The sequence below is a fragment of the Falco cherrug genome, chromosome 7, assembly GCF_023634085.1.
Source record: "Falco cherrug isolate bFalChe1 chromosome 7, bFalChe1.pri, whole genome shotgun sequence".
Classification (NCBI taxonomy): domain Eukaryota; kingdom Metazoa; phylum Chordata; class Aves; order Falconiformes; family Falconidae; genus Falco; species Falco cherrug.
In genome coordinates, this window is record NC_073703.1 from 4394894 (window position 1) to 4417632 (window position 22739).

Sequence of the window (22739 nt, forward strand, 5' to 3'; positions counted from 1 at the left end):
ATGTAAATTTTACAGACTCTTCAATCATGCTTTGCACGCAGAGCCAGATTCCTTTCTGGTCACACGAGTACACAAGGTAAATAAGCTTTGCAATTATTAGCAATTATCTCCGAAGTGATTAATTTTCACAGACAGTATTTTTATGAAACTATACAAATCAGGTTAGCATATATCAGTGCGATAGTTATATTAGTTTTCTCTTTCAATGAATTAAAACTGTTGAATAAACAATTACGTTCCAGTGCTCATAAATATTAACATAAATCTTGGTCAGCTTTCAAAAGAAAGCTATTTTTCAAAAGACTTATTTGTCCCATAATATATTTAATGAGCCGTTGTATTGTCACTCAAAAGTGCATCAATTATACCTTGACAGAGGCAATTATACACAAAACAAATTATACACCCGTATGATTATCAGGAAGCTTGATAATATTCCCTAGCAGTAATCTTTGCATCACGTGTTCCTGTACCTCCTGCGTGGCGTTGGGTAAATCCAACATGACAGCCTCGTGGCTGGAGCCACCTGCCGAGCTCCCCCACGGGCTGCCTCCCCCTCGCCCGCACCAGGCTGAGGCCTCCAGGCTCTCACCAGGCCTCTCTGCTTCTGCTTCTAAAATCCAGATGCAGCAGCAAGGGAAAGCAAGGTGAGCAGAGGTCTAACTCTGGAAAGGCTTTAAAATTAGAGGTTTTGATCCCCCGTGCATTACCAGCTCAGCTGTTCTGCAGTCCTGCCTTTCACCTAACAATGCCCCTGTCCCTACACTGTACAGACTCCCACTTCTTGCTCAGCTGATGTTTTATTCTCCCCAGACACCCCCATCTTATTCACTCATGACAAGAAAAACATTATTCTACTCGAGTGGGACCAGAAAATAGAGAGCTTCAGAGGTGACACATCTACCACCAGTCACACACTCAGACCAAGTGTCCATCTAGCCCAGTATCGTGCCTCCAGGAATACCCGGGAGAGGATGCCTCGGCGTGGCAGTCATGAATTTCTCAGCCACTGCCCTCAACAAGGTGTCAAACACCTTTTCTGAATAGCACGGCTTCACAGCCGTGTTAAACACTTGACACAAAACAGTGCTTTTAAGGAAATCCACGTCATCACCTCGTGGGTGCAGGGAAGATATTTCTTCCTCTGTTTACGTTTGATGCTACAAACAAGTTTAGAGAAGGAGCTCAACTGCGACTGCAGGACGGAGTTGTCTGGTGCAAGGGGGGAAGGACGGTGCCCCCACACCCTGTGCTTGGGGCTGTGTCAGCCACCGAGCACTTGCATCACCCACACAGTCGGGAGCTCAGCTCTTCCATGGGAATTAAAATCCCAGGACTTACCTACGTGAATTGGACCCCAAAAAAAGCTTTTCTGGAGGAATGTCACATGGAGAGTTCTTCCAGAATAACTCCTTCCAGGTAATGATTAAAAATAGCTGAATTTAAAATGTAGGCAAACTCTAGTCTCTCTCAATCCCCATCTGTCAGGCACTTGGGTTTAGCATAAGGCTGTGTAACATGGATATTTGAGGTTTTAGAATAATGCCACTTTCAAGGTGAAAACCTTAGTTAGGGGGCCCCTGGGAGAGCCCTTGCTCGTGCCTTCGCCGAGGAAGCTTGGCTATCGGTCTAAACTGGTGACAAGGACATCTGTGTCACCAGATGACCGGCATTACCCACGTCCACTTGCCTCCCCGATTCCTCTGTAAGGCAGACCTGATGAATGCCTATTGCTTTGGAAAGTATTAGCACTTATCTCCCTTTTACAGAAAAAGTTAAGATTATTTTAAATATTTCTTCTGGTGAAATGGCAACTTGATTAAAAGCATTTCATAATCTGTTCCTAGCTTTAAAGCTAAATGTACAAAAACCAGTGCAATATGTTTTGCTCTTGAGAAAATTTTGAATAAATATTTCCTCAGAGAGCATAGGCAAATAAACTCCTCCTCATCCATACCATACATGTATTGTTTAGGGTCTTTCTTGTGGAGCAGCATAAATACTATCTAGACCCGAAGCCTAATGCCCGTGTGGTTTTTCTCTCTGCAGAGGCTCTGGCATGAAGCTCAGGGACATCGAGCAGAGCCCGATGACAGCAAGGCTCACGGCCATGCAGATGCCCATCGACCCGAGAGTCTGCAGGGAGGAGGGAAGCAGCGAGGTGGGCAGGAGCCGGTCACGGCGCTCAGACATGTCCATCATGATGGCCTCCATCTGGAAGTGCGTGCCAATGATCCCACAGACGTGGAAAACTTGGTGGCTGTGCCCTGCAACAAAGCCAAAAGCCAAGAAACTCCCTGGGCTTCATTAAACCACCACTGTGAGGGCTCAGCGGACCTTCTGCCTAGCATCCATTGCCTTTAAATATTTATTCTGCTAATTACTGTGGCTTTTATCATTGTACCACCAGAGCCCAGCGATCTTCCTCTCCAAAATGCAGCTGGCTCTAATGGAAATGAGGGATGTGAGCTCGCTGCTGCGGTCCTGGCACAGGCAGCATGCTAAACAGCACCGTGCTTGTGCACAGCGTGGCGAGGGGAACGGGGAAAACCCTGGTGCGGCCAGGACTGCCATCCATCCTCCTTGGTGGCTGCTCCTACAGTGCCCTGACATGGCACTGTGAAGCACCGTTGTGCCACAGGTGAGGGTTTTTTGCATGAGAAATGAGTGCTTTGTGGTCATGAAACCCTCTGTGAAACAATTTGGAAACAGCATGCTTCCGGAGTTGCTCCCACTTTACCTAGGCAGGAGACTGCTGTATCTCGTATGTAAAACTACATTTCAGATTTCCAGCAGGGAATATATTATAACCTCTGGGAGTCACGCATGCATTAATGCGCTTTCTTCCTGAAAATAATGAGAAAACAATGCCAGCTCACCCTTTGGGCACTTACCAATATAATCAAAGTGTCCTGGCGCAAGCCTCTCTGGCAGATGGCTAGCAAAGATGAAGCAAGTGAGGAAGGCAAAGACGGTGTGCTTGTAGTGGACCAGGATCGCAGCCTCTGTGCAGCTCTCCGCCGCGCACAGGTAGAACTGCAGCAGCAGAGAGGGGTCCGCACAGGGTTCCATGCAAGGGAGAGAGGAGAACAACACATTTCTAAAGGAGGCAGCACTGTTCCCTGAGCCCCCATTGCCTCTGGCATCACCCAACAGAAGAGCTGTCGCTTCCATTTCATGCAAATCCAAGCCCCACACCTCCTGCCCTTAGACCTCACTGCAACAAAATTCCCACCCTGTTCCAGTTTAGGAACTAGAAAACTTGCAGCTTTCACAGGCAGTAATATTGCAGCGTGGGCAAAGTTTGAGTGCAGGGCTTTGAAGTGGAAGGAATCTGCCTGTCAATAGATGCAGGAAAAAATAACCAAATCTCTTTTCCTGCCGGAGTTTGTTTTGCTTTAAAAAAATAAAAGCTGGCATATTTTCCCAAATATTTTCAGACTAAGACAAAGCAGCAGATATTTCCAACCCTGCAGCACACCAATGTCTTGGTGCTGTGAATATGGGCTGTGGGAGGCGTACCCTGTAGAAGAGAGGGATGCTGTCGAAGAGGTACGGGTACACGAAGGCCAGGGTGCGGGAAGCCTTGCTGAACCTGGGCCTCTCCGCCTCCAGAAACCTAGAGGAAAACAGAGAAGGTATCTCACATGGCACGGCACGGCACATTAGGTTAACGTAAGCGCTGAATTCTGTTTGCCAGTTGTCTGCTGGGGACTGTGGATTGCAGAATATAGACTGCACATACATCCTCCCACGGATAACTGTGAATTCAGCCAGAGTAGCGCAGGTTTTGTCTGCTGAGAGTATTAAGGCTGTGACCAACCTCAGCTCACGTGGCTGAACCTTCCCTGACCAAACCTTGAGCCGGGGCAGGAAAGATTTAAGGACCACCCTCCCCTGTCCTATTCTCTGGCTCTCGCAGGTGCATCTCTGCAGCTCTGAGAACAATCTTTTTTATACTGTCCTGGCACGGGTGATTTTGCTTCTTTTACCATTGCTCATTAACTGTTACCCATCAGCAGCTAGGAACAGAGCTGGTCTTTAAACAGCTGCTTCCCCTGCAGTTGTTTTTAACTGAGTTTTCACTCTTGATTTTGAATCCCAGCTTTCTGAGCATGGCAATCAAGGAGAATACATCTGCCTTGGTTTGGAAGGCTTTGTAGGCAATGCAGCACCCAGGCTGTGATTGTCACTGTTTGTTAATTAAGCTGTATTGCAGCTTATGTCTGAAATGCATGAAATGTCGCAGCATCCTTCTTTTTTACATCCTGCCAAGACTTTGTGATTGTCGTTTCAGAGAATGCATGGAGAGAGTTACTGAGATCACAAACTAAATTAATTAAACAAGTTACTTTTTAATGACATCACCATTATAATGGAAGAAGCAGCCTGTTGGTTATAATCACACCGTATATGAGGAGGAAAGTGTATGTCTGGACAGGGAACACTATTCTGCATTTTGTTCCCCAGGAAATCATGCTGCTGAAATGTAGGACATACTTTGCAGCTGAAATCACAAAATAATTGACCATCCAGGTCCCCCAAAAAAACATTCTAAACCCTGGAGCTGCGTCGCAAGCCCTGCACCAAGCCCCAAGCCTGCTCTGGCTGCATGGGGACATGCACAACCCAAACAAAACCTGGAGACGGAAAGCCCAGGAGAGCCTCGAAGAAGCCTAGCAGCACACGCTGGCCTAGCCGCCAGCCATCCTGCCCCATGCAGCATCTCCAGCTGCCCGCAGCAAGACCGGCACAGGCACCATGCCCCACACCAACCCTTGCCCCTCCGGCGTGGGGGCAGCTGCGGGACAGCAAGGTGGGCATCAGGATGGGCCCTACCACGAGGAGGGCTCCAGCAGCAAGCCCATCACCCTGCCCTCCCATTGCAGCCACAGGAGCTCCAAAGTAGGAACAGAAAACTTCTCCCTCCGATGCTTCCCTGCTGGGAAAGACCAACTTTTACAGGGTATTAGCCCACTGTGGAAACAGGGAGATGAACTTGAGCAGAATTACAACAGACCTACCCACAGAGCAGAAGGGCTTTATCAATATGGCCCAAAATACAGGTTGAAACCCCCACAATTCAAGTTATACTCAAGAGCCACTGACTGATAAGGGCTTTCATCTTGCTCGTCCTCAGTTTAGCCATCCACCGTGGCTTGTGGCTTGCTCAGAAGACATCACGATGATGCTGGAGAAGCCTCCTGCTCTATTTTCCCCTGTATTTCTGCATGATTCCTGCTGTATTTTCTGACCATGGTTTCACCTGCCCAGTGCTGTTCTCCCATCCTGCTCACCTGCTGCTGCGCGGTGCTGCGCTCACCCTTGTCACGCATCTTCCTGCTCCTTCGGCCACGCACCGCTCCAACCTGCCCCGCTCTGTTGTCAAAACAGAGCCACCATATCACAGCCTGGGCACGTGGCCAGACGCACGGTGACCCTGGGGACAGTGCCCTATTCACGCAGGATGGCGTGAAGTGTAGCAGAGTTAAAGCATACTCTGTTTTCATCGTGAAAAGCACGTACAGGTTTTTCTGCTTTTGCGGGGATGTCTGCAGGGAGATGCCAAATCCTCAAGAACGAAAGAAACCTTTCGTGCAGCTGCTTATCATCGGGGTGGGGGGATGCAGGCGGATGCTCGCTATTTCAGTGCTACAGGGGTACCTAGCGCTACGTAAAGGATAAACATACTTATTTCAGTCCGTCTGCATGTGTTTCCCTGTATGGCATTTCAGTGTTCTCAGCGCACAGGATGCAAAAACCAACCAACAAAAATCTTACTGTTGACTCATCAACCAGCCATCTAGGATTGGAATTTTTTCCAGTGAATTTGGTAAAACTTGCTGCAGTAGCTTAGCAAATGCCTTTCTTCAGATGCCCCACTGCAAGTCCCTGCCTTCATCATGTTGATGCATCCTCCTCTGCATTAACCCCTGCTCCTGTCGACCTCCATGGGGTGCATCAAGAGGCTGGGCACACTCTGCTGCTGCGTCCGGCCGTGCTGCAGAAGCTCAGCCAGGTTCTGGTAGTGCTGACAGCCTGAGCACGAACCAGCTCCGAACCAGAGAGGTGTGTTGCCAGCCTCTCCCCTCGAGTGGCCGCAGTGCCAGAGAGCCAGTGACCCTCCCGGCTCCTCAAGCCAGCCCTGCCCAGGGTGCGGTTGGTGGAGCAGCCCTGACAGCATTGCCGGGTGGCTGCTGAGCCTGTGCCGGGCTGGGCAGGTCCCCTCCGAGTGCACCTGGCGCGGGAGCATCACCACCCATTGCACAATTCGGTTTCGGGTCCACTCCTGTCCACCCCCCCCACTTGGATGGACATTTTGGCTGGTGTGACTCAGCCGAGGATGACACCAAAGTGAACACAACCAGTGAGCAGCACCCTGCGGTGGGAAACAGGGCGGCCCAGGTGCTGGTGGTTTCACAGGGGTCTCAGGGCTGGCCAGCCCTGCTGCCTCCCCATCCCCAACCCACCAGCTGTGGCTCAGGCACCGCGTGGTGCAAGCCAGGTGCAAGCCACTTGTGCAAACCGGGGAAGCGCTGTGGCAGAGGCAGGTGCAAAACCATGCACCCTCATCCTCTGCAGCCCCACCAGTCTTGCTCTGCAAGAGAACAGACAGGAGAGGTGGGCGGCTGGGGGCTGCCCACGCAGCTGAGATACTCACAGGTGCGGGCATGTGGAGGGGACACTGGCATCCCAGCCTGCGGGGCACCGTTCCCATGGCTACCGTGGTCCCCAGAGGTGACCCAGCCTGTGCAGGGTGCGGGATGAATTACAGGGGCTCATTCTGTGCTCACCAGCCTGGGGGTAAACCGGCAGCATTGCTGGCCCACACTGGGACGGTATATTCAGCATTCCTCCTCACCCAGGAATGTTTTCTGGATTTTTTTTTTTTTATTTTTAAGCCTAATTTGATGGATTTACTACTTCTTTAATGAAAATTACTGAGACAACAGGAATTGCTATTCTATCACATAGCAATAGTTGCATGTTTTTCACATACCTTTACTTACAGTTTTGTAGCAGAGAGATGCTGACAATTAAATTTGCAGACCAAGAATTTTTTTTTAAACAATCCAAATTAATCTGGAACTGATCTCAAGTTGCTGATATTTCCTAAATGTTATCTTCAAGTGGTAAGTACTAGGATTAGCACATGGTCAGTGAGCTTCGTTTGCTAAGCCCATCTAATAAGACAATAAAGAGACGCACAGGACAAAAATAAGAGGGGGAAAAGAGACAAAAAGAAAGAGAAAGGAATGAGGAATATAAGGAAAAAATAGCAAGTCCCAGCTGGCATCATCCACTGAGTGAGCCAAGAAAGATCCTTGAGTTTGCATTACTGCTTAGTAATAGCAAGGACAGGTCCAAATCTTCCACCCCAGGGAGTTACTCCAGCGAGTAACCCTCAGATCAAAAGGTGAGTAAATCCCCCCGTACTCAACAGACACTTAAATGAGCCAAATTTGCAGGATCCGTAAGGAATACCGAGAGCTCAGCACTCCCTCTCTCAGGAAGACACGGCGATGCTCAGCTGCATCCCACCCTGTGGCAGCCCCTCTCCTGCAGCAGAGCCAGCCGGGCAGTGTGATTTCTTCCTGCTGTGTTTGTCAGGACATAGGAGAATCTTCCTCCCTGCTGAGGCAGCATCATCAAAACACAGCCCTGTGCCGGGGGGGTCCTGGGGGCTGCCCGGGCCATGCCCAAAGGCCTCCCAGGGTTATGTGATGTCACGACAGGCGACCACATGCCAAAGAGCAACCACATGCTGAAGACACACCAAAATACAAAGACACCCCAAAACAGAAGGAAGGGATAATGCCAAACGATTCACGCTGCTTGTGAAAACAGGAATTGTACATTTTGCAAAGCGAACTGCATGTCGTCGTAATGGCAGACATGAGTGCTTTACAAACACAGCCTTCAGGGAGGTATCTACCATGAGTTAAATAAAAACCAAACCAGCTAGAGATCATGGCATGCATCACTGGAAATCAGCCAAGTGGTTTAAACATTTGAGATATTCCAAACAAATTGTCTAATGCCATTCAGGAACAAAATACAGCACACGCAATGCTGCTCATGCTTTAAAAATTAAGCAATTGACTGCAAGAATGCTGAGGTTCCTCCTCTGCAAATTTGTTGCCCGCACCTATAAACACACACACGCTCGCACACATATAAACACGCACACACAGCACTTAGGCTGATACATGCCTTTGGCACGACCATGCTCATGTATAAACCCAAACACGTGCTTAAATGTTGGGTGCAGAGGAACCCACCCCTTTTTGCAAGTTATGTTAGAAAAAACAATGGCCAAAAAAAGGTGGATATTTTCCTGCCAGGCACGCACCATACAAAATCACCTTTTGAACTTTCAAAAATTAAAGCTACTTCACTTGTTTTGCATTTTTGGTTGTCAAACTCTCCTAGTGCTAACATGCAACATGTTTCCCAAACCAAAAATCCCCTTCTTCCCCTTCCTGAACTTAAGGCTTGTATTGTTACAATACAGAAAGCCTTTATTAATAATACTAATTAATGATTATGCTGTAGCAATCATGGCAGATAAAGCAGAAGCTTACCTGGAATAGCAGGACAGACTGGTGCTAATGACAGTGTTAAAGACTGCAATGGGGACGTAGCAGTGGTGGAAAGTGCTGTTGACCCATTCTGCTGGGAAAATGTACGCTGAGTACGCCAGCGCAGACCCTGGAAATACAGGAGGTGCCCAGTTAGTTCCCGGTCCCACCAGGACCCTCAGCATCCTCCTGGGCCCAGCTGTGAACCTGCGAATTGGCGCTGGGCACTCTTAGGGAAGGGAGATATGAGCAAAGGTAGAAGAGCAGCTCAGTTAAGGGGAGCATCGGGCAGACACCCCAACAGCCAGCTCCAGCAGACACCTTTCCATGAGGAACTGGAGGCGTGTTGTGCCATGCTAAGATCCCAGCTGCTGCTACGGCTGCTTACCCTGGGCTTGCTCCCCAGCGAGGTGCCACCAACTTCACTGACAGCACTTGTCTTTAGTGTGGGTTGTTTTCATTATTCTATTTACTACAAAGACTGAAGAGCATCACACAGCCAAGCCTCCATCCCGGGGCTGCCCGGTACCAAACCCAGCCCCAAATTATTATTTATGGTGGTGTTGGAGATGCTTCACAGTCCCTCCCAAGCACCAGGCTGTAGGGAGGAGGAAGAGGAGGCGCGGAAACTACATACAAACAGCCACTGTCCCCACTTGTCCCATGGGTACAAGCCATCTGAGCACCCAGGGTTCAGCCCTGTCCCTGGTGTCACCCTGTGCTTCAGCTCCTGCTGCCCCAGGGAAGTGCCAGCGACTGACACCCCACCAAAACCTCTGCCCGTCCTTACCCAGGCTGTACATGCTGAGAGCTGCGTAATCAAAGAAGTAGCAGATGTGCCGGGCACGGGTGGACATGGTGCTGAAGGTGTGGGCGCAGCTGGAGGCGAGGGGGTAGATGCAGCAAGTCAGCAGGTAAGCGAGGAGGGGCCAGGCGTGGGGGTCCTCCTGGCCCCCCGGCCCTCGCAGCCGCCCCACCAGGGTCCATACGAAGTACCTGTGGGATGGAGGAAGGTGAGCATCATGCCCTGGCGTGTCCCTCGTCCCTGCTTCCCTAGCCTTGCTCCCCCCTCCTTGCTCCCCTGGCCTTGCTTCTACCACCTTCTCCCGTGGGTGCTAAAGACCCGCAGCACGGTACCTACCAGGCAGGCACAAAATGTGTCCAGATATTCAGGGTCTCGTTGGTCATTTGGAAGACGCTGAGGAGGCAGTCTGCTGCTGAGCTTCTTGGAGGGCGATACCCAAAGAGGATCCCCTGCTCCTGGTAGCCCTGCAAGGCAAGGACTGGCACTGGGGGCAGTCAGAAGAGAAGGAAGGACAGATCGGAGGAGAAGGAAGAACAGATCGGAGGAGAAGGAAGGTTGCCAAAAGGAGGGTGCCCATAATTCAGGACCCAGGACCCTGCTGTGAGGACAGAGTCATGTCCCTTCCATGGGAGGTGATCTCAGGGAAGGGGCGGCCACCCCGACACGCTGCTCCCACTTGTCACCTCCCAAAACCCCACCAAGCCTCGGACTTAGGGAAGAAAAACTCCTCTCTGACCTTAGGCACTTGGTTGATGCTGAGCAGCCGGGGTAACTTCAGGCTCAGCATCGTGTGGGTTGGGGCTCCGGCTCCGAGGGACGTTTTCGGCTCAGCTTCCCTGGGGATGAGCCCCGGCAGTGCCTCACACCCCGCCTGGCCACATCTCACACCCCGCCGGGGAAACGATGGGATGGGGAAGGGGCTGCCCAGTGGCAGCTGAAGCGATGCTCCCTGGGCTCAGGACAGGTGGCCTGGGGGAGACAAGCATTGGTGGGGATGTGGCAGAGTGTCACCATGCAAGGTCCCAGACCCATATGTGCAAACACCTCCTGGGGTGTTCCTGTGGCATGGGGAGGGGAGACAGCATCCACCCCTGCAGGGGATGTTGGGCTCCCTCTCTACCACCCATACCCTAAAGGGCAGGGGGAGAAGGACAGCATGTCCCTGTGTCTACTGCCCAGAGGGACTGAAACTCCCTGTTATCACCCCAATCGAGCTAGGGGTGATGTGGGAACAGCGCTTGTGTCCCCAGAGCACCCCAAGGTTGCACAGAAAGCCCTGAGCATGCGCTGGGGGTCTGTGGGGTACAGGCAGGTCCCCTCAGGGCAGCAGCGAGGACTTGGGGTCCCAGGCAGCACCTGGGCTGGTTCACCTCCGCCTGCTCCCCATCGAACATCCCAGTGCTACAGTGCAGCCCCTCCAGCCCCAGTGTCTCCATCTCTTACCCGCTAACACCTTTGGCAGTGCTGCTTCTCCCCCTCCCCCTCCACCTCTGGTCTGTGAAATTAAGGTGGGAAAAAAAATTATTTCCTGCACCCTCCTGCAAGGGACCGCCTGGCCTGGGGGAAGCAGGGCGGGAGGGGACCCCGAGGCTCGGTGTGCTGGGTCAGCTTGGTCACACAGGCATGTCACTTGGAAACCAGCAGACTGGTCCCCCCATGTTTCTGAGAGATGTCTGCAACCCTCCAGCCCACGGAGCCAGAAGGAAGAGCCTCCGCATCCTCCAGAGAGCCGCTCCCGGGATGGCATTTCGGTTGCCTCAGCCATCCCATAACTTCACACTGAGACACACCAAAATTCAGCCTTCGGCACACATTGCCAGTGCTGACAGACTTGCCAGTCCCATGTAAACCACCTCGCTGCCCTTTCCCAGCCCCCAGCCCCTGGCATTACTCTTTGCCTTCTCCTTCTCTTCCTCCCCGCCCAGACTCCCCCTCCCCGCACGGCCAAGCAGCTCCGGTGCAAACCAACATGGGCAACGCGCCACGGGCCACCGTGCACGGGGAGCGCCCGGAGAGAGGGAGGTGGCTGGGAGGTGGTTAGCAAAAGGGAAAAAATTAACGAGGCAAGAGAGCAATAAACCCAACGTAAAAAAAAAATTGGAAATGGCTTTAGTTAAAGATTAAATCAGAAGCTTTTTCTTGTCTGTTGAACTATAAGCATGCCGCCTCAAAGCTACCCAGAGCCTGCAGCAGCCTTCCTTGATGCCCGTTGGTATTCCTGAACTTCTCTGTGGTGGAAAGCGGACCTGAACCCTGCGGTGGTTTCCAGAGCCTCGGGACCCAGCTGGAGGGCAGGGGGCGAGGGCTGCCCTTGGTTATTTGCATGCTCCAAAAATCAAGGGCAGCCTGGCACCGAGCTCTGACCCCCACACGCCTGATACAAACACAAGTGAGGGCGATGATGGGATGGAACAAAAATAATGTCTCTTATCTCAGTAAAGGCGAGGAAGCCGCACAAGCCCTTCACAGAGGCACACTATGGGGTGTGGGAGCCCTGATTTGCAAAGAGCCTTTGGAGGGGAGCCTGAGCTGGGCGCGCTGGGGTGCAGCCCAGAGGGACCGTGTCCAGAGCCAGGAGCTGGCCCCCTCGTGCCCCGCACCGGGCTGCCTCCGCCGGGGGACGTGGGAAGCACCGGGCCCAGGCTTAACCAAGAACTTGTATTTTTAAGAGCAAAATGAGTCAGCGGAGCTGCGGGGAGCAGCAGCAGCCCGGGCACACCCTGCAGTCCCGTGTTTTCCTCCTCCTCCTTCGGTGGAGTTTTTCCACCCGGGGAGCAGTGCTCCCGTGGCAGTGGCGTGGGACCAGAGGTGGGGGCATGTCACAGCCGTGACCTCTGCAAACGGCTCCTTTGCAAACAGCATGTCACCGACTCCGCAGGCTCACCCGACTGGCTGCAAACACACCTCTTCCTCCTCCTCCCCCCCCCCCTCCTCCTCCTCCCCCCCCCACGGCCACGCACAGAGCCCCGTGGGGATGCCAGGCACCACAGGCTTCAGGTCCAGCCCGGCAGCCTTTGTTTGTGCCAGGTTCACCCAGGGAAGGTTCCTCCCTGGCACCAGTTTTCACCCTTAAAAGCTGTGGTTTGTCGTTGGTGACAGGAGCCCAGACATGTCCCCTGTCACCCCATCACTGTCCCACCACCACATGCACGGACTGGGCTCCAGCGAGCGCGGCCGCAGCGGCTCTCCCCTCGGCACAGCTCTCCCTGCCAGCACCAGCCAGCAGCCGGTGTCTTTCAATGGAGGGAGAAATATTTTAGCTGTTAATCATTGACTTTTATGACTTTCTTACGGCAGTGCAAGGAGACAGACGAGTTGAACTGCAAAACTAGCAGCTGGGCTCCTTGAGTGCTCAGCACCGGCGTCAGCAGCATGGGACATGCCAAGACCTTTTCCAGCAGAACAACAGAGGCTTTGTAGGAGGTTGTTATTGCTGCGGGTGGCTGCTGGTATCTGCTCGGGATCTGAGACGAGCAGGCAGCTCCAAGCAATACGCAGAAGCTTAAGGCTTTCTGAAATCAGTGTGTCTCAGGCACGTGTTGGAGCTGTTTGCCAGACCCAGCGCTTTTATCCGTCCTCCTTGGGGGACGCCCGCGCCGCTGTGCCTTGTCCCGCTCCTAAACCGCTGCCCAGTAAAACTTCCATAAACTCCACAAACACCCAGCACCGCCACCAGCTGCTGGTGCTGTAGGAGGGCAGTGAAAAAGCAACGGACTGCCGGCCCTGCCGCCCCATCCATCCCTGCCACACGCAGCTCTTCCCCACCTTCATCTTTTCACGGCGCGTGCGAAAGACTCCCAGCCTCCCAGCACGGACCCACGGGCGAGCTCATGCTGTGTAAACCCTCAGCATCCCCGGGGCAGCGATGAAAAGCAGCGAGCCCGACTGATCCAGGGGATAAAGCTGAGCGGCCGGTACTTACGGCGCTGCTCCTGGGAGTGGGGCTGGGTCGGATGCTGCGTTATCGCCGGCGCTGGCTCCGGGTGAACGTATTACTCATCTGTGTACAAACACAGCCCACATGGCTGAGCCTGGCCGGGCGTAGGCAGCCAAGCAAGCGGGCTGGGGCAGGTTTGCCAAAGCTGGCAGGAGGGCAGAGAAGCTCTGCCCAAAGCCCTGCTCGCCCCCCGCACCCGGCAGGATGGGTCCCGCACCCCGGCTGGGCTCGGCGGGAAGGACGCGGCGGAGGTCAGCCCCGCCGGCTGCTTTCCCAGATTAGGAGCAAATTAATTCTGGCTCGTCTTTGAGTGGAACAGGAAAAAGGCAACAAAATAAAACCGGAAATAACTGTGGCCAAACGCTCTCCGATCGTGCTCTGGATTAGCTTCGGCCGGGCTGCAAGGAAGTGGAATAAGGGCAGGAAAAAATATTAACTCACAGACCTCCCTGCGCATCTTCAGCTCCCAGGCCCCACCGGAAAACACCCGAAACTTGCTTAACTGTCTCCACGGAGACTGTAAAGCTCAAACTCTCATGTAGATGAAGAGGGAGGTGCTCCCAAACTGGAGAGAGTTCTTACATCATTCCCAGCTGGACGGAGGACCACAGCTGGCCCGTCATGGGGGTCCCCTCGGTCACCACGGAGCAGGAGCCACTGGCTCTCCCCGCACCTGCACTGGCTGCAAAACCCAGCATTTCCCCTTCTACCCCGCTAAAGCCACCGGTTTTACTGCGACGGTTGGTAAAGTGTTGCACAATATTGGAACAGTGGTAGATCGCGAACCACGAGGGATGCACGAGCATTGCTCCTGTATAATTAAGTAGTTGGAGGAACTGGAGCCAGGCGTAATGCGCTGCCCACGGGTCACGGGGAGAAGCACTAAAGGGCATTTGAAATCAGGGCTGGTGAATGTGCAGCACTATCCTGCATTCTAATTGTAAGGGAAAGTCTCTTGACAGCAATTTCTGGGTGTAAGGCTGTTAACCCTTCCCTGCCAGCACTGCAGCACGGCTTCCCCTCGGACAACGGCTTCCCAGGGCTCTGCCGTCTCCTCTGGGGTGCCGTTCCCACCAGGAGGGATGCCCCAGGGCTGAGGTCATGCCCCATTTCCCAGTGTCGGAGCCTTGCTGGCTGACCCCGGGATGGGGGGGGGGGCGGATGTGGGGATTTGCAGCAATGGGCCCAGTAACAGGTTCCTTAACAACGCAACCCCCGTGCAGAGGGTCAGATCCTGCCAGCAAAACCCAGACCCCGTGGTCACGACTTCTGCTACCACGAAATCCAACCCTGGCAGCAAAGAGGAGCTTGCGGTGTTCTTGCCCTGGCAGGGATGAGCTGGGGATGCAGGGATGGATGCAGGGATGGATGTGTGCCACTGGAAGCCAATGCTTACGCTCCAGCGCTAGCCCACGCAGGGCGGGGTTTATAAACATCCCTGCTATTTGGATGAAGAAAATAAAGCCATCCCCAGGCAGTGCAAGGAAGACAATTTCATCACAGCTCTGCTCGGAGGAGGGGCTGCATCATGGATAACCGGGTGCCTCTGGGTCACCCACAGCTCCTGCAACGTTTTTCCTCCCTGCTGGCAAATTGGCACAAAACAAGGATTTTGTGGGCATGGGACAGGTGAGGCCGTGGCCGGGCTGGGCACACGCATGTCTGCATCCAGCTGCATGGCAGGGGTCAGCATTGGGAGATTGTCACCAACTTCATTCCCTCGCAGCCCCCGTCCCCGCAGGACTACGGGCCAGGAGAGCAGCGAGCAGGAGGAAAGTGCTGCCTCTCTGCCCACCCCATGCATCTGGCACTGAGCGTGTGTTTTAAACCATCTCGTGGGCTCTTCTTTCCTCCGAACCATTGCCCGCAGAGGCCAAGATGTAGATTTACTCTACTTACCCCCTCGCCTGCACAAGTTTATGAGCTAGAGCCAGTCAAATGAGGTGGAAAGGATGAAGTCTGCTACTGTGCTGTAATAAAACCATGAAAAACTTTAAAATTAGTCCTGATTGTTTTCACACAATCGCTGACACAAACCCATCAAATAATCCATCCACATTTATTTGCACTGGCGGCTTGTGCACCAGCACCAGCTCTGCCTGGCAGCAGCGGAGGAGAGATTTTATACCCAAGTACTTCGACCCTGCTTTGGGCATGACCTCCAGCCCGAGGCAGGACTTTCTTCCCAGTGCCGTGCCCGTGTACAAGCAGCCTGGAAAACCTCGTGTTTCCAAACCCAGTGTTATCAGTGCCTGCGAAGGTTGTGCCAGCCTCATGGTGCCTCCAGTGCAACCGGTGCAATGAGTTTCAAACCAGTGGAAACTTCCCAGCACTGAATGGCTAAAGCCCAGCTACGGTTTTTGCAGCAAAATAGGAACTGAGCTGAAGTACAACCAAGCCAGCAGGATGTCCCGGGGGCCTGGAAACCAGCAGCGAGCACAAATCAGCCAAGAGCTTCTGCTGGCTCTTGCTCCTGGGGTCAAAGCACTGGGAAAAGGCACTTTGGGGAAGCTCCCAGCTGCACGGCTCAGCTGCCCCCCAGGGAGCTGTGCTCTGGGTAAAGGTCTTGCCGGCACGGCACCAAGGCAGTGCGAGGTGGAGGGTGCTGCTGGAGCACCTGCACCTTCAGTGAAGGTCCGTGCAGCCCAAAATCCTGTGGGGTGATGTGCAAGCGGGACATCCAGCCCTGCATCGGTGCGAATGCCCGGGTGGTTCTAACAGGGGAGGCAGAGATGCTGGGCTCAGTATCCCAACCACTCTTCCCGAGCTTCGCCGCTAGCACATGTTTGCCAAGGGCTGACCACAATCCACCCCAGCAGCATCAAGCTCCATCCCAGCATACAGCCTGAAGCCCAGCTCCCCAGCAGCTCTGCTTTTACTGAGGGTGTTAAAAGCCAGAGGATGAAAAATGAAAAATCGGTATGTGAGTGTTGGCCGGATCCTGCTGCCCTGCTCTGTCATTGATGGAGAAGGGCGTGAGCTGCGTGCAGGGAGCACTGCTGATGTGAGGGGGGTCACGGCAGCTCTCGGTGCATGCTGTGGGCAAGGGGTGCCCATGGGAAAGCCCCAGACAGGGTGCCCAGTGCAGATTTTGGGGGGCCCTGCAAGCAACTGCTGGGAACTGGTGGCTGAGCGGTGCCAGCAGAGACGTCCCGTGGCTCACGATAGGGACAGTGCTGGCTCCGCTGCTCTGACACCAGCCCTGGAACACCACACGGCCTGGGGAGCACTGCGCACACACACAGCCCTCCGCATCATCCATCCCCCAAGCTGTGTGCCGACACAGCCCCATGCAGATGTGCACACCCACCCCCAGATGTGCCCTGCACCTCCCCGTGCAGCTGTGAGCATGCAGCCCCTGCACAGCCCAGGGACAGCCTGGGGACAGCCACCACCCAAGGGGCAGGGGATGCTGCTGACCCTCATGCATGGGAGCAGAGCAGAAGCCGTGCCGTAGGTGCCAGCACTCATCCCACCCTCAGTCACAGTGGCGCATGGGTCCGGGCTGCACCCCCTGCACCTGCCAGCACAGCGCACTCTGGTTTTAATCACCCTCCGTTTTTTATTTGACTTACAACTGAGCAGCAAGAGCATAAAGGTGACTTTTCCCAGCTGGCTGTACCCCAGAAACACAACCTCTGTTTGCTGAACTGCAGACAAACATCCGCCCTCAAAAAAACGAATGACTCAGTGGGAGCTGCGGGGCCCAGCGGCGCACCCAGTGCCACCAGTAAAGCCCCTCCAGGCTGGGGAGAGCCAGGGGCACGCTGCAGCCATGGGGCACGCTGCAGCCACGGGCACGCTGCAGCCATGGGGCACGCTGCAGCCATGGGTACGCTGCAGCCACGGGCATGCTGCAGCCATGGGGCACGCTGCAGCCATGGGGCACGCTGCAGCCACAGGCATGCTGCAGCCATGGGGCACGCTGCAGCCACCGGCACGTTGCAGCCACGGGCACGCTGCAGCCACGGGGCACGCTGCAGCCACTGGCACGTTGCAGCCACGGGCACGCTGCAGCCATGGGGCACGCTGCAGCCATGGGGCACGCTGCAGCCACTGGCACGTTGCAGCCACGGGCACGCTGCAGCAACGGGCACGCTGCAGCCATGGGGCACGCTGCAGCCATGGGGCACGCTGCAGCCATGGGGCACGCTGCAGCCATGGGGCACGCTGCAGCCACTGGCACGTTGCAGCCACGGGCACGCTGCAGCAACGGGCACGCTGCAGCCATGGGGCACGCTGCAGCCATGGGGCACGCTGCAGCAACGGGCACGATGCAGCCATGGGGCACGCTGCAGCCACGGGCACGCTGCAGCCATGGGGCACGCTGCAGCCACTGGGCACCCCAGCCTCAGGCCTGGAAGCTGCAGCACCCGCAGCAGCCGGGACAGGCAGTCCTGACCTTGCAAAGCTGGGCACGGACGTGTGCGGGGTTGACGGCAATGTGCTCCGAGCAAGTATTCTTTCTGCTTTTTTTTTTTTTTTTTATTATTATTCAAATTAACTCGAGAGTCTGGGTGCAGCCTTTCCCAAAATTTCTGTCGAGGGGTGAAGACCAAGCGCGGGTAGGGTTGCCCCCACCCAGAAACATCCGAGTAGGTGAAAGTCATTGCTGGGCGGACCGAGGAGCATCCCTGGCCCTGCAGGTGCTGTGGGTGGGGCTCAGGACACAGCTCCCCACAGAGCCAGGAGCCAGCATGGACAGAGCCAATCCTCGGAGCCGTCACCCTTCCCCTGCCCAAAGCCTGGTGGCGTGGCCCCATCAGTCCCCCACCATTCCTGGGCAATGGGGTCCACAGTGCCCAGCACGGCAGCGAGCGGGTCCACCAGCTGGTCCTGAGCCCCTGTGCCAGATCCTGGGGGGTCACCGTGGCCAGAGGGAGCCTGGTCTCCTGTTCTCCTACAAAGGGACGGGCCTGGCTCATCCGTCCTCTCTTGGGCAAGTTACCTGGCGAGGAGCCGCTCCCGGAGCCAGGGGACTTCCCAGGCAGCCTCCGAACCCCACAGCACCACCACGGAGCCACTAACAGGAGGTGCAAAGGGAGAACTGGTTAATATTTAATTTAGCCCTAAACCCGCATGTTTAATTGCACACATTTAATTCTTTGCCATGTTATTCATGGTCTACCGCAAGCACCGCCTCTTCAATGCAAACCTCACCAGGAGCCAACCCGGCACATCCAGCTCCCGCAGCCCTGCAGGGCCTGATCCTGCTGTGCCCCAGCACCTGGCGCAGAGCAGCTCAGCACTGTGGACGCCCAAGGAGGACGAGGGCTCCCACCACAACTCTGCCTGCGCTCCGGCAGCAGGATCTTTGCAGCAGGCATGGCTGCTGGCGCTGCTGGGCACGACCGTGGTGCAAGCACCAAGGGACAAGTCACAGGGTGATGACTGCGGAATAGGAACGCAACTGTTTATTCTGCTCATCCAAATTCGTTTTTTTTTTCCCTGCCATAAAAGGGAGTTAGTTGGCCATAAAGTTAGTCGTCGTGAGCTGGAGTTACTCTAAATGAAGGCGATCGGTTGTTCCAGACCCTGTGCTAGTTTACGGCGAAGCAGAGCTGAGCTCAGGATGTGCCCAACTTGCAGAACCGTGTCCCACAGCCCCTGCTTCGGCGGGCGTTAATGCCACGTGCTGCCAGCGGGACTCGCACCTGTGAGCGGCTCCCGAGCACGCCACGACCCCGCGGGCAGCACACCTCCGCCTGGCAGAGATGGTTGCAAATGAGAGGGCAGGGTGGGTAAAGGCAGGCGGCACATGCGGGCTGAGCAGCATCCCTGCTCCCTGCTCTGCGACGGGCAGGGAAAGCTGGGCAAGAGCCACGGGGGCTTCGCTGCAGGATGGGGATGCTCCAGGAAAGGTGCTGCACCAGCACTCAAAACCCCAAAACCTTTAGAAAATTTTAAATTCATCCAAATCCCCCTGAACATCAGCTCTGTCTCTGGCAGGGACACAAAGGCTGTACATGGCTGGGGGAGGGGGGGGGGGGGGGGCAGGTTTGCTCCCCTGCCCGGGGGTCTGCTGTGCTGGGGCAGGCTGGGGAGGGCAGGGGGCCGGGAGTGCTGCTGTGGTGCCATAGGGGGATGGAGGGGACCGTGGGTGCCCTGGAGCCCAGCCACAGCCAAGCGTCACCAGCCCTGCTTGGCTGCTACTTCAATGATAAGATAAATCCTATAAATAAGAGCTGGCATATCTGCAGGGGCTGGAGGGTCTCACGCCTCCTGGGGCTGCTCCTCCTGGTGCCCCCGGCCCTGCTTTGCACCTCGCTTTCCCCCAGCAGACCGACCCTCCCTTAGCACCCGCTGTGCGAGCGGGAGCGGCCCCGCAGCGCCCTTGGAGACCATCCTGCTCTGCCCTCATCTCCAGGCCCATCGTCTCCCTCTCCGCCCCGAGGAGCTGGGGGGCTCGCAGCAGCCGTGGGGTGGGCTTTGCCCCCCTGCAGAGCAGCTCCGGTGCTTCCTCCCCTCCTGCTCTGCCAGCATCCATTCCCCACCTCCTGCATCCTGGTGGAGACCCCTACATCTGGAAAGCGAAGTGGGGAGCACTGAGGCGGCCGAGCCTGGGTGGGAAAAGGGGGTCTGGCCAAACCCACCACCTGGCAGCGAGCGGGACCCCCTGCCCCCTCCGCCCCCACACACAGCCAGCCCTGGCTGCTGGCACAGCCCAGCTCACACAACACGTTTCTGGCTCCAGCCTGCCGTCGTTAATATTTTTAATTACAAAATGAATATGCTGACACATTCTGCTTACGAGGCATGTGAGATGGAGGAATGTGCCAGTGCTGACGGTACGGTTACATTTTCGGAGGACGTGGGGGTATGGCAGCCCCAGCCGGCAGCAGGGATGCTGGGGGGAGCGGGGAGGGAAGCGGGTGCTGAGGAGGGAGAGGAGCCAGACCCCTGCGGGAGCACTGGGACTCCACAGGGAAAATCACCCCCAGCCCTACCTCACCATCCCCAGCACCAGGTACAAACCTACATTTGGGAAGTGCTTCCTCACACCCTCCTCCTCCTCACTATCCCTTCCCCGGAGCTTGACGCACTGGTCTGCCTGCCTGTGGCACCCGCGGGCACAGCTGGATACACAGCTGGATACGGCCCTGCTCCGCGCAAGCCGGGCCCAGTGCATTACAGAGAGCAATACTCGGTATTAATATTTAATTCTCTCTAAGCAGCTCATCTCCCAGCTGAGCACCCAGCAGCCAGTCCCGCGGTCCCTGGGCACAGGGAAACGGCATTTACCACCAGCTGCTTCTGCTGACATTTGATTGTGCAAACAAGGCCCAGGGAAAACAAAAAGCTACAGTGGAATATCAGAACATTTGATAGGATCTAGCCAAGCCCTGTGAGTGCTTGGGATAAAGACGGGATTTCAACAAAAAGGCTTCTTTATGATCAAATTAAGGGGTTAGTATTCCCCACCCAAGTGATACCAGTTGGATTTTCTTTCCCCCACCCGCTTCCCAGCAATGGGCTTTGCAGAAATGTCTTTGTAGATGCTTCCTGCACACAAGGGGCTGAAGGTGCCACTTGGTGCCTGGGGGGCCCTAGCCGATTCGGTTCCTTGGAGGGCACCGTGCAAAGGGCGGTTCGATATCTCACCTGGAAAACAGCAGGGAAGGGAGGAAACCCCTGGCCCGGGGCCAGTGCCCGCAGGGTCCCTCTGGAGGGGCTGGGGAGCAGGGTGGGGTGCTGGGGGGGAGCGGAGCGGGGCGCTGGGGGGGAGCAGAGCTGGCGGGGGGCAGAGCCGGGTCCTGCATGGCCCTGCCATGGGCTGCAGCCAGCCCTGCGCACACGCGTGCCCGTGCTCACGTAGCCCCGAGCCCTCACAGCATCCTCAGCGTGAGCTGATGCCAGCGCCTGCACGAGCCCCTTCCCAAGCGTCCTCAAAAGCCTCTTTGCACACCCAGAAGGGTTCAGCTGAGATTTTGCTGGCAAACAGGCGCCTGGGCCTGGGGAACGTGTCCATGCACCATTTCTGTCTCCCAGTGCGGGCAGAGAGGCTGCAGCCTCCTTCGCTGGAGCCCAGCTGTGCAGGGAACCCCCATCGGCACAGGGCACAGTCTCTTGTATTTCCTCCTCGGGGTGACAGAAAGCCACTAAAGCGTGATGAATCCATTTCGAAGGGAGTGCCTTAAGGCAACGGCATCGTTTAAGCTCAGGAAGGCAATCAAACTGCGCTTACCAACAGGGACGACTCCCTGGAGCAGTGTTTGTGCTGACAGAGGGGGGCCAGGAGGCACACGGGGCGAGGGATGGAGGGAGGAGGGACAGACCCACAGCGGGATGGTGCACAAGGAAGGCTGTACACGGAACATTCTCCTACTAGAAAATAACAGTAATCTAGCCTTGCTTTGGAGGGGAAACCAAACCAAACCAACAGAGAGACACCTCACCTTCATCACCACCGAGAGCATAACCCGGTACCAGCACCTGCACACGCCGAGGGCAAGAGAGCACCTGAGGAGCTGGAGGCCAGGCCAGTACTCTCGTTTCTTCCCCCCGTTAGCACCAGAAGCCTGACCTTGCTGTAATGAACCGATCACCTGTTTTACATTTCAGCTTAAGCGATGTTGGAAGGAACTTGAACAACCCCTGGGAAGGTGCTCTGCCTCCTTAGGGACATCACCAGCAAGCAGGAACATCTACTGCTCTTCTCCGAGATGGGAAACGCCGGAGCAGCGGTGAGAGCAGGCGCAGAACCCCTCTGCTCCCCACTCCCACCCTCCCCTCGTTAGTGGTTATTACCGTGGCACAAGGCGCTCCGTCCTCTTAATCTTCAGTTCAACTCAACGAGAACTACTCGGCAAGCTGCTAAGAGAGAGAAATTCAACAAGATGAGCTCTTAAAATATTTACTGTCCTAAAGATTCAAGCTGGTGAGTGCCAGGATGTCTTTCAACATTTGCACTTCACCATTGCAGAACTCCACCTTGTTTAATAGGCTGAAACGCCGAGCGCTTGGCATTTAAATAGCTCCTGCCGTTTTTGGAAGAGATTAGTAGAGTATAGAAGCAGCTATTTAACATTCAAGAAGTGCAAGGCATACATGGGAGTTATCAGTCACTCCAGGCAGATGGTAAATGTATCTCCTTTCACCACAAACTGAGCAGCAAACATTCAAATTCATCACCAAGACAACATATTTAAATCTACTTCTATTTTCAATTCGTATGTTTTTAACAAACTGCTAAGTAATGAAAATCAATATTTTCACTCAAGCAGTTGGGAGACAGTCCTGAAGCTCTGCCCGGCTGCAGATTTGCTCTGTGCGTTTCAGTCATGCGAAATTATCCACGACCAAGTCAAACGTGGCATCCTGGGTGCAGGTCACGTTTACAGCCAAGGAGGCACCGACTTTCCATCGTCAAGCTCCGATCTAATGGCACTTCTGCATCAAGGTGGGAAGCATCACT

At 55.0% G+C, this 22739-nt stretch overlaps 1 protein-coding gene across 7 annotated transcripts; it reads right to left on the bottom strand.

Annotated features, from left to right (window-relative positions):
- Positions 1–3: 3 nt before the first annotated feature.
- On the bottom strand, positions 4–14121 carry PAQR5 (progestin and adipoQ receptor family member 5). Of its 7 annotated transcripts, none has more exons than XM_055716982.1 (9): positions 13907–14121; positions 13310–13387; positions 10124–10356; positions 9724–9851; positions 9373–9578; positions 8586–8712; positions 3523–3619; positions 2895–3036; positions 4–2267 (listed from the first exon to the last, which is right to left on the bottom strand). In XM_055716982.1, the coding sequence occupies exons 3-9, from the start codon at positions 10172–10174 to the stop codon at positions 2020–2022; spliced, it is 999 nt and encodes a 332-aa protein (XP_055572957.1). In that variant the 5' UTR covers positions 10175–10356; positions 13310–13387; positions 13907–14121; the 3' UTR covers positions 4–2019. The 7 variants fall into 7 exon arrangements, with proteins under 7 accessions (XP_055572957.1, XP_027667199.1, XP_027667202.1 ...); XM_027811398.2 differs by having other exon boundaries at positions 13770–14121; XM_027811401.2 differs by lacking the exon at positions 13310–13387.
- Between the last annotated feature and the right edge of the window lie 8618 nt (positions 14122–22739).